General features: G+C 35.6%; 1 protein-coding gene across 1 annotated transcript; it reads left to right on the top strand.

The window, feature by feature from the left end:
* Positions 1–4,685: 4,685 nt before the first annotated feature.
* Positions 4,686–11,655, top strand: LOC127094792 (uncharacterized). The gene is made up of 7 exons (XM_051033570.1): positions 4,686–4,759; positions 5,921–8,542; positions 8,623–9,375; positions 9,495–10,244; positions 10,333–10,459; positions 10,928–11,029; positions 11,197–11,655. Exons 2-7 carry the CDS (start codon positions 5,922–5,924, stop codon positions 11,653–11,655), a joined length of 4,812 nt encoding a protein of 1,603 aa, XP_050889527.1. The 5' UTR covers positions 4,686–4,759; position 5,921.
* Positions 11,656–12,275: the final 620 nt, after the last annotated feature.

Here is a 12,275-nt window from a genome sequence, read left to right as displayed (position 1 = left end):
TCCTTTTTCATTTATGTCATGGTAATGATTAGACCAGTCCGGCCAAGGTCGCCTGAGAAGACGACCGGTGCTTTGCTCCAGCAATGAGGTGGCGTGGTCCTGAACCATTGATCCAGTTTAAAATGTTTTAATCACAAGCGTTGGTTTGGATGACCAGTTGTGTGGCGCGCTGACTAAGTTCCATCATGGAACGCGCGTTTGTGTCCACTTGATCTGCCACCTCAATTAATGAGGGAGATCAAGTTGTCCATGTTTTTTTGTATTTTCTAATTTTTATTTTATTCCTTTGATTTTCATTAATTCATATTAATTTTAATATTGATCCAAAAAATATGAGTTTCACCAAAAAATTTAAATAAAATCCTCCTTAATATTTTGAATTAAAATTATTTTCTGGATCATTATTAATATTTTTCATGATTTAATTGATTTTGTGATTATTTTTAATTGTTTAAAAATACTTTTAAGTTTCCAAAAATTCTGAAATTTTTTCTCCAAGGTCCTTTGACCTTGTTTGACCTATGATAAATCTCATGGCCATTTCTTTGGTGTTTTGATGAGGTTTTAGGAAATTGACCAACCATATTTAATTTAATGCATTATTTTTAGTATTTTTAATTTGAATAAATTCCAAATAATTGTGTTGAGCCATTTTGATTGATTTTGTAAGTTTGACATGTGTTGTTGGGCCTTGGTCAAGGTTGATTTGACTTTGCTAGGTTAAGATCATTGGATTTAGGGGATTGATGGAATGTACATTCCATCTTCCAAAATGAATGAATGATCTTAATTTGGTAAAAGTCCTCCTTTGTCCAATTTGAGTTTGATCTATCTTCCCTGCCTCTTCATCTCATTCCCCTTCTTTATGCATTCATGTCATGGTGTGTCCTAAAGAAACAAGAGGGGATTACTTCTACATCTGGCCCTAGCATGCTTTCTCATATCGGTTAAACAGTTTTTATACGCTTATTATTTTTATTTCTCGTTCTTATTATTTTTGAAAAACTCATCAAACCCCATATGATTTTTTGTTAAATTGAATTATTATAATGATTGGTACTTATTACGCAGTCCTCGAGATCGATACTCGGATATCCTCCTTGGCATCCCCAGGAAAGTTTATCCTTGGTATGTTCATCTTAACCGATGACAGATTTTCTTCCCTTTGAGTCTATCCGTGATATGTTCACTTTAACCGGTGACGGATATTCTCATCTTTGGTCTTCTGCCCAGTAACTGGTAGTTGTAAATCCTATTTCTGCAGTTTTCCCAGCAAGGCTATTTTTACCCAATAACCGGTAATGAATACTTCCTCATGGCGGTTCCCAGCAAGTCATCCTTGATATGTTCATCTTAATTGATGACGGGTGTCCTCTCTGTCATATCTTTAATATCTCCTTACCCAGTAACCGGTAGTGGATAATAAATTTCTGCTCCTCCTGCGTTGAAGTCTATTTCTTCCCCAGTTGATTTGAGCGCGCATTTTCTCAGTGAAATCACTTTTCCTGCATGAGCCGAGTACTTAAGTTTTATCCTGATCTACTCGTTTCCCCTGCAGATGTTTTTGTTTCCTCGACTGAGTCCTTCCATTTTTTATGGAATTCTTCTAGTCACCCAGTAGTTTTAAGTCGTAGCTTGGCCTATGCATAATCTTTTTATCCCCTCAGAGTCTCTGTCTCCTCGATGAGCTTTCCTTACGGAATGCATTTTGCTCCTGCGGACTTTCGGTCGCTCTGATTTTCTTTTCCTTTGTGGCAACATTTCCCCACAGAGAATTTGCTTTTACATTCATATCATATGCATCATGAGGTCTCTTAGGGACCAAAATTTGTTTCTATATGTTGTTATTTAAGCGCATTCTACTGAGTCGATATGAAGACTTTAACCTTCACCTCCTCAGTTAGGATGTTCTTAAATAGGGGCAGCTCTAAGACCCCAATTTTGACCCTAAGATCCCTCATGCAATCTTATCATATGTATTAGCATTGGGATCATACCTTGGCATCCTCCTTACCCCTTCTTCATTGGGTTTGTTTTGGAAGAGATCACCAAGCACCACGTGATTGTATCATACTTGTATATTATCATTTTACTAACCAAAATACCTAAAATATGTCTTTGTAATTTCCTAACTCTTTTGTAGGTAGGGTATGATCACCATTGATATATCAAGTTCACATCTAGGGTTTGAGACCCTCATGGCTAAGAGCACAACCAAGGAATGATCCACAATGTCTCTAAGCATCATATATGAGTCCCAATGATCTCTACATGTTATTTTGATCAAGCATTCTTCAAGAGTTTGGAGTTGGTTTGCCTTAGAAACGCTAGTTTGTCTGGGTATCTTGAGTAACTTCTTCAACAAGATTCTTCACCAATTGATCAAATTTATCAATGGGGACTTCAAAATTCTTCATCCTATGCATATATGATCTACCATGAGCCTAAAAAGTCAAGAGGATTTCAAGTTAGCAAGTTGGTTGATGGGGGTTGGCTAGATGAATTCATCTGACAAAAACTGGGTCTCCCTAGACCCTATCTAATACAATTTTCATCATATGAAAATGATTCCAAGAGAAAAGTTACTCTAAATGACATTCCAAACAACTTTCACGTTGAGGTCTAGAGCTAATTTTGCTTGTAAAGTCATTTTCTATGTTGAAACATTATAGGTCATTTTGTCTAAACCCTAATTTGAAAGTCAACTTCCCAAGGCCATGCCTTGCTCAATTTTTATGAGATGAAATATTTCTAAGTTGAACAATTAAATTAAATATGTATACTTCAACTTTTATGTTTGAAGTAAGATTTAAGTCAACTTTTATGAGCATGTGATATGAGGATACATTATAGGTCATTTTGGACCAATACCATTGAACAAGTGATTTTCCTCAACTTCAAAAATGCATAACTCTCTCATTCTAAATCCAATTGATGTCAAATTGTTGACCATTTTGAAGTTATTTAAAAGAGATACAACTTTTATGAAGGCACCTTTCTCATTTGGAGCTCACATAAAAAGTTTAACAAGGTGGAACATTGAAGTATATGACTTGACACTTAGAAAAATTTTCAACATGTTCAAATTTCCAAACCTCCACCTCAAAATTCACCATGATCCAAGTTCTAAATGGAAAAGTGTTCAACATAAGAGTTATTCCTCTTGATCTAAGATTTCCAAAGAGTCCTAATTCATTCCTTTTGGATGAGGTTTGCTGGGGCTACACATGGTGTTAATAGGCCTGCATCAATTGGTAAAATCAAAACTCCAAATGATCATTTCACATTGCCTTTCCAATCAAGCTTGATTCGGACATCATTTCAGTTTATTTTAGACCTTAGTGCATTGCTTCATGGTCCTGTACACGCCCATGCAAGCTTAAACATGACATTGCCAAATTTGGAAGAAATTTCAAGTGTGCAAATAGCACTTGAATTTACTATAAATAGAGACCCTTTGAGCTCATTTCAAAGGATCCTTGTGCGCCAGCTTTGCCTCCACTCTTCAAACCCTCACAATTCAAAGGAAAACCTGATAATTTTCACTTGAAAATGGAGTTTGAATCTCACTATTTGGGGATTCAAAAACTCCAGGATGCAAAGCTTCTTAACATTCCTAATCCACTCTTGCAATCTATTGGAGCAAGACCAAACAAGAATTAAAGCAAGAAGGATCAAGTTCTGCACATCATTGAAGGTATTTTCCGTATTTTTTCTTCTCTTCGATTCTCACTCAATTCTCACCAATTCTCTTGGATCTTTGGTTATCTGAAGTCCTACCAATGTAGGCAAGAAGATTAAGTTGCTCTGAGGTCAAATCGAAGCAACTCAGTTGACACACCTCAAAATTCAACTCCTCATATCTTTCTATATATTTGGAGTTAGTTAAAATTGAGGCCAGATTTGTGCTCTACGCCATTTTTTCATTCAGATCATGTCCTCCTTTTTCATTTATGTCATGGTAATGATTAGACCAGTCCGGCCAAGGTCGCCTGAGAAGACGACCGGCGCTTTGCTCCAGCAATGAGCAATACAAGAATAACTTTGTGCAGCCACGTGATTTAGTGACGTGAAATGCATGTGGCAAAAAATGCCAATTACGACGTGAATTTCACGTGGCTAAAGGTAAAATATAATAAAAAAATGGAATGACAACTTTTCAGGTTGGGGGGAAATGAAAATAATTAAAATTTGGTAGTGACATGCAGATCACGTCGCTATTTTAAATTTAAAATTCAAATAATGTTTTGTGAAATGTAATTCACGTCGCAACTAGTGACGTGCTGATCACGTGGGTACATGTGGTGTAATTTAATTTCCGAAATGACAATCACGTCGCAAATAGCGACGTGACAAGCATGTGGGTACTGGGTTCAGAGAGACGTTACAGATGACCGTTGAATGTTTTGTGGCGTGTAAATCACGTCGCAAATAGCGACGTGTTTACCACGTGGGAACCTTTCCTTTACCTTCCCTCTTCTCTCCCTCTTCCCTTCACCGTTTCATTCTTCTTCGTTTCCTCTTCCCTTCCACCTGCAGACCCATTTTCCCCTTCAACCCATTTCTCTCCTTCAAGCTTCAGATCCATTTTGAAATTGGAAATTTAAAGGTAAATACTTTTATTATTTCAACTTAAACTCATTTCTGTTTAATATATATGAATTTTATTTTAATTATTGTATTTTTTTTTTAAGAAATAGCTAAGAGTGAATTATTCATTCAAGAATTTGGAGCAAACAGATTCAAAGTCTTCATCCAGGTATATTAAAAATTGTGAAATTTAATTTTTTTTTTAATTATTTTCAGATTAGTTAAATGTATTGAGTTTGGACTGGATTATGTGTTGTGCTTATTATGTATTAAAATCGAATTTGTTTGGACTGGATTTTGTTTTTGTGCACATTATGTATTAAAATAGAATTTGTTTAGAAATTTAATGTATTATATATTTAGAATTTGTTTAGAATTTGTTTATAAAACATATACCCTAATGTATTATTAAAACAGAATTTGTTTAGAATTTGTTTAGAAATATAATATATAATAGTTTTAAAAAAACAGAATATTTAATGTATTATATATTTAATGTATTATACAAAAAAACAGAATATTTTATGTATTAAATTTTTATAGTTTAGAAATAGATTTTATATAATATACTATTAATACCAATACTATCCTCTCTATTAATACCCTATTTATAAAATCATTTTTAATTATTTTTAGAGAAATTATAAATTTCAAAAGAAAATCATGTCAAGCTTGGAAATATTAAAACTTTGATATTACTTTGTTTAGAAACTATTTAATGCCTTTATATATGTGCACATTATATTTTTTAGAAATATAATATATAATTTTTTTAAACAAAATATTAAAACAGAATAATATTTATAAAAAAAAACGAAATATTTTGTTTATTAGAAAAAGTAATATGAATCATGTCTAAAAATAGAAGTTGTATTATTATTTAGATAATATGGTTAGTTTAAAAAATATAATAGATTAGTGTTTTGAGTAAAAATTGATAAGTGTGTATATATATTATTTAGATAACTAAATAAATAGAAGTTGTATTATTAATATTATGTTTAAAATAATGTATAAAAAAAAACATTAATTTCATATATATTTTTATATTAAAAATATGTTTATAAAAAAAATTAGTATGAATAATATGTATGTCTAAAATGTTTTTTTTTTAAATAACACATATTAGGGTATATGTTTTATAAATATATGTTTAGTTTAAACAATAAAGTATATAATAGTTATATTATATATTTATTAATAGTATAATATATTTTTTTTAAATTGTACGTAATAATTAGTTGGATGTACGATAGAACGATTTTTAAATTGGACGATAGAGGAATATCACTTTTGAAATTAAAATAGTAACGATTTTGTAAATGTGCAGTATGGAATATTTTCATTACTATCGTAGTTGGATGTACGATAGAACGTATCCAGGAAGACGTGGACTTAAACCGAACTTTGAGGAAGGAGTTAAAGGGTTTATCACATGGGCTTTCGCTCAAGAATGTTGTCTAAGCGAAGGAGGAGTAAGATGTCCTTGTCTAAAATGTGAATGTAGACCTATAATTAGTGACCCGGAGGAAGTAGAACGTCATTTGAAGAGAAGGGGTTTCATTAAAAATTACTGGGTTTGGACATATAATGGAGAACAGTTGCCGAGTAATGTACAAAGGACTACGACTACACATGCTTCTAGCAGTCGATCACATATGGAACACCGGGAAGAATTTAGTTTGATCAGTGACATGGTTGGCGATGCTTTTGGGGTTAACGTGACCTATGATGAACCTCAAGACTTCGATCAGGAAGAGTTGCCGAATGAGGAAGCTCAAAAATTTTATCAATTGTTGCAAGAAATGAATACGCCGTTGTTTGAAGGGTCGTCAGACTCAAAATTATCGATGTGTGTGAGATTATTGGCCGCCAAGTCCAATTGGAATGTTCCTGACCAGTGTTTGGAATTCTTTGCAAAAATGATGTTGGACGCAACTCCTACGAAAGACAACCTTCCCACAAGTTTTTATGATGCAAAGAGGTTGGTGTCGAAATTGGGTTTAGAGGTAAGAAAGATTGACTGTTGCACTAATGGTTGCATGTTGTTTTACGATAATGAGTTTGGTACTAATGATGGATCGTTGGAGGAATGTAAGTTTTGTAAGAGTCCGAGATACAAAGTTCGCAGTAAAGCCATTAACCGTAAGCAAAAACATGTGGCAGTGAAGTCCATGTTTTATCTGCCGATCATACCAAGGTTAAAAAGAATGTTTGCTTCAATGCATAGTGCAAGTCAAATGACATGGCATCATACAAACCAAACAAGTTCGGGCACAATGCGACATCCATCTGATGGTGCGGCATGGAAGCACTTCGATATGATACATCCTGATTTTGCAGCAGAACCTAGAAATGTCAGACTTGGACTATGCTCTGATGGTTTTACTCCATATGTCCAAGCGTCTGGAAGTGGATATTCTTGTTGGCCAGTTATTGTTACCCCTTACAACCTCCCTCCTGAGATGTGCATGACAAAACCATACATGTTTTTGACTTGCCTCATTCCAGGTCCAAAGAGTCCAAAAGCTGGAATAGATGTGTATTTACAACCTTTAATTGATGATTTGAAGAGGTTATGGATTGGAGAATGGACTTATGATATATCTTGCAAACAAAACTTTACTATGCGAGCAGCCTTGATGTGGACTATAAACGACTTTCCCGCATATGGCATGTTGTCCGGTTGGGGGACACATGGAAAAATGGGATGCCCGCATTGCATGGAACACTCTCATGCGTTCACGTTGGAAAAAGGGGGGAAAAGTTCGTGGTTTGACTGTCACCGCAGATTCCTACCGAAAGATCATGTCTTTCGAATAAATAAGAATGACTTCAAAAAAGGCATAAGAGTAACAGACTTGCCTCCCCCTCGTTTCTCACCCGGTGAAGTATGGAACCGAGTTAGTGAACTGCCAAAATTCACAGATTATGGTAAAGCTTGCAGAATTGAAGGATATGGGGATACACATAACTGGACAAAAAGAAGTATTTTTTGGGATCTCCCGTATTGGAAAGATAATTTGTTGCGACATAATCTTGATGTTATGCATATTGAGAAGAATTTTTTTGATAACGTGTTTAACACAGTGATGGATGTTCAAGGTAAAACAAAGGATAATGAGAAGGCTAGAAAGGACATGGAGATTTTGTGTAATCGAAAGGAGTTGGAGTTGAAGGTTAAACCGAATGGGAAGTTACTAAAACCCAAGGCTAATTACAGTCTAACTTCCGAAGAAGCTAAAGCGATTTGTCGATGGTTAAACGAATTGAGAATGCCTGATGGTTATGCGTCAAATTTAGCAAGGTGTGCTGACTCTAGCACCGGAAAGTTGCATGGAATGAAAAGCCATGATTGCCATGTTTTCATGGAACGATTGCTTCCAATTGCGTTCTCTTCACTACCTAAACATGTGCTTAATCCACTCACTGAAATTAGTCAATTTTTTAGAGATATCTGTGCATCAAAATTAAGAGTGGATGACATCGTTAAGTTGGACAAAAATATTCCAGTTATTCTCTGTAAGTTGGAACAAGTGTTTCCGCCTGGTTTTTTTGACTCTATGGAACATCTACCTGTGCATCTTGCATATGAAGCTTATCTTGGAGGCCCTGTTCAATATAGGTGGATGTATCCGTTTGAAAGATTCATGGGTGATTCGAAGAGATCCGTGAAAAATAAAGCTAAAGTTGAAGGATCTATATGTGCACATTATTTGCATCGGGAAACATCACATTTTTGCAGTCATTATTTCAATCACTTGATGTTAACTCCAAGAATCATAAGGAATGAATTTAACATTAATGAAAAAAGTAAATTTACCTTATCAGTCTTCGGTATTCCCGGTCGTCCATCTGGTAAGAAGAATGTACATTGGCTGACTCAAAAAGAATTGCTAGCAGCACATGTTCATGTCTTGATTAACTGCGTTGAAGTTAAACCATATCTTGAGTAAGTATACCCACCTATTTAACTTTATTGTTTAAATATGTCAAACTTTTTACTCAAACTTATATTGATATTCTTTGTAGGGCATTCAATACCTCCTACTTTCAAAGCACCGGTGAACATCCGAATACTAGTGACACACATGCTTATTTTCCAGCATGGTTCAAAGAGCAGTTGTCATGCGCTGTTGCACCTACTCAAGAAATAATCCATTTGAGAAACTTGTCTAGAGGCCCTGTTCAAAGTGCAAATGAATGGCACACTTACTTTGTGAACGGATATAAATTTCACACTAAAACATGGACAGAAGGGAAAAAAACCATAAACAGTGGTGTGTTCGTGAAAGGAGTTACAGATGGTGGTGAAGACGACTTCTATGGCACAATAACACATATTTACGAGTTGGTATACAATTACTTGGACTGCGAAAATAAAGTTGTCTTGTTCTATTGTGATTGGTATGATATATCTGCTAGAGGCACAAAAATAGATAAGAAATATAACACAGTTGAGATTCGTATGGATCGAAGGTACAAAGAGTATGACCCTTTTATAATGTCACATATTGTTAGGCAAGTTTATTATGTTCCTTATCCTTCAACTCAGCCACGTAAACGAGGATGGTGTGTTGTAATCAAAACAAAACCATTGGGTCATATCGAAGCCGATGATGTAGTAGTCGAAGATGTCGCTTACCAAGATGATGAAACTTCTCAAGTTAATGATGTGATTGAAGTTGAACAAATTACAAGTTTGTGTGATACAGTGGTTGAGGGCCATCAAGTTGATGCATCCACATTGTTGACAGAAAATGATGTGGATGAAGAATGTGAAGAGTTTGTATCCGAGGATAGTATCAGAACAGATGAAGACTTTGAATAGATAGTATGATGTATTGTTACTTAATGTACTGTGTATTGTTACTTAATGTACTGTGTAATCTTACTTAATGTAGGATGTATTACATGTGTTTATTGATTGTAGATAAAATGCCGCCCCGAACCGATAAGGGTAAGGGTCAGCAGCGCCCGAGGATAAGGGTATGTGAGGCTCCTCAGTCGGCCGTATGTCCTCCCCCACAGAGTCAGGTAGAGCCCATGTCTACGACCTCTCAACATTTTATGCCACTGCAGTCATCTATGGGGTATCCTCCCCCACAGACTCAGGTAGATCCCATGACCATGGGTTCACAGCCTTTTCTCTCGCTACTATCATCCCATGGTTATCCTATGGCCCAACTTGGGAACCCATCCTTTATTAGCCCATCTGGGAACCCATCATTTATTAGCCCATCTGGGAACCCATCCTTTATTAGCCCATCTGGGACTTCATCATACCATCAGACTGGGGGATCTAGTTTTCCTCATCCCTCACAGGTACCCCCACCCTTCATGCAGTCTGGGATCTTTCCAGATCCCACACAGGTACCTCTGTCGTCCCAGCATCCCACAAACACACCATCATCATCCACGCTTTCGAGGTCCCACACCCCACCTACCACACACATGCCCTCATCATCCACGCATCATGGGGGATCTCGCACCCCACACCCACCACGTGCCACAGATATACCCGTGCCTGAGGAGCAGGAGGAGCAGGATGACCAGGAGCAGCAGGATGACCATGTTTTAGAGCAACCAACTGCAAATCCCACAGAGTATGAGATGATTGATGGCAGATATTTTATTGAGCCATGTGGAAAATCGTAAGTATCTAATTTATAAATTTTATTTAGTATACATGTTTCCATGTTTCCATGTTTATAATTAACACTTATTCAAATTGTTGTTTAGTTTCTCTCCGAGTAGGCCAGCTGCACAGTGTGTAAAACATGTGATTCAACAAATGTATAAAAAAGCTTGGAAGTCATTCAAAGAACTTTCCAAGGATGAGAAAGATGAATGGTTTGATAAATTTAAGGTAAAATAAATTTTATTGTTGTTATTTTAATTAGTTATTTTATTGTAATATATTATCTAACACTTATCTAACAATTTTTTTGAATGTCATACAACATTGTAGGAAAAGTGTACGTGGAATGTAATGGATGAATATATGATTAGAAAAAATTATCGGGGAAGAACATCTGTCCGACTTTCTGACATGCTTAGGCGTGTCAGACTTGATTAGGAAGAACGAAATATTCGTCCCAACTGGATAGGCAAGGAAGTATTTGACGAACTTCTTGCCTATTGGGCTACCGATAATTTTAAAGCTAAATCTCAAAAAGCAAAAGACATGAGAGCATCCGAAAGGGGGGTTGCCTTAATGCTACAGGAAGTATAAGCATTGGAGAACATGCAAAACGGATGGTAAAAATTATAACTACGGTTTAAAATTATATTTTGATTTATTATGTGTTTAATTAAATTTATTTATATTAATCAGACTAAGGCACAAGGAAGACCCCCCCGACTTAATGAGTTGTTTGTGAAGACCCGTACAAAAAAATCGGGGGATTTGGTTGATGATCGGTCGAGAAGAACTATAGTAAGTTGTTTCTATTTTATTTTTTTTTGTTAAAATTCTATCAATTTTGTGGCGTGAATTTCACGTGGTAATAATGTTTGTGGCATGAATTTCATGTGGCAACAATATATGTGGGATTCTTTTCATGTCACAACTGTATCTAATTATTTTATTTGTTGTATGTGTAGGAGGAGTATCAAAGATTGCTCACACAATTTCTAGTTGAAAATCCTCAATATACACCTGTTGGTTCTAATCCGCTTGATCCACGCGTGGATATGTATATTTGGAGCTTAGTCACTGGAGGGAAGGGACGTAATGGGTGTTTTTTTGGTGTTGGTCCTTTGGCTGGCAACTACAGAACCGGAGATAGAACTTTATTTGATAGAGTTGCAAGTGGGGAAGGAACGTCCCGTCCAACACAATTGACACCTGAAATGATGGAAACGGTAAGGCAACTGGCTCTAACAGAGGCTAGACGAGAGACGGCGGAGCGTGAGGCGGCGTTAAAGGCCGAATTAGAGGAAATGAAAAAAAGACAACACGATATGGAGGAGCAAATGAGACAATTTATGCAGTCCATGAGTAGAAATCAAAATCAAAGAACAAGTGAAGACGATGAAGATGACGACGAATTTGATGTGTAATATTTATTTAGTTTTAAATATTAATTTTTGTATAAATAATTACTTTGCTATTTTTATAATACATTTTCATATGTGTAATTTTAATTTAAAAATATTTCACTTAATTATTAATTATTCTATATTTTATTATTTATTAATTATTTTATCTTTTATTAATAATATAATTTAATAATAACAATATATTTTATCTTTTATTTTAATTTTGTTTTTAAGTTGTGAAGTGTAAATCACGTGGGTAATTTGCCACGTGATTTTCATGTGGCAACATACCATCCATTTTCAAATGTTGTGACGTGATATTCATGTGGCAAAGTTGTGTCATGAATATCACGTGGCAAAGTTTAAGCGCAGAAGGAAGTTAATTCACAATGTTGCGACGTGATTTGCCTTTGGCAAATTAGCGACGTGTTTATCACGTCACAAAAAGTTGCCACACGCGTTCCAGCGATGTGAATCAACACGTCGCTATTTTTGACTAGTGAAGTGATTTTCACCTTTGCCACGTGATAATCATGTGGCAGGGGGGAGTTTTTCTTGTAGTGGAGGTGGCGTGGTCCTGAACCATTGATCCAGTTTAAAATGTTTTAATCACAAGCGTTGGTTTGGATGACCAGTTGTGT

The sequence above is a fragment of the Lathyrus oleraceus genome, chromosome 6 (genome assembly GCF_024323335.1).
Source record: "Lathyrus oleraceus cultivar Zhongwan6 chromosome 6, CAAS_Psat_ZW6_1.0, whole genome shotgun sequence".
NCBI classification, from domain to species: Eukaryota; Viridiplantae; Streptophyta; class Magnoliopsida; order Fabales; family Fabaceae; genus Lathyrus; species Lathyrus oleraceus.
The sequence above is the reverse complement of the archived record's forward strand: the minus strand, read 5'-3'. Positions and strand labels throughout refer to the sequence as shown.

Bases quoted from the DNA above. Each gene is read 5' to 3' on its own strand.
- LOC127094792 (XM_051033570.1), top strand. From the start codon at position 5,922: ATGGAATATTTTCATTACTATCGTAGTTGGATGTACGATAGAACGTAT. The intron at 10,245-10,332 runs GTAAGTATCTAA...ATTGTTGTTTAG, and splicing joins ATTGAGCCATGTGGAAAATC to TTTCTCTCCGAGTAGGCCAG. The intron at 11,030-11,196 runs GTAAGTTGTTTC...TTGTATGTGTAG, and splicing joins ATCGGTCGAGAAGAACTATA to GAGGAGTATCAAAGATTGCT.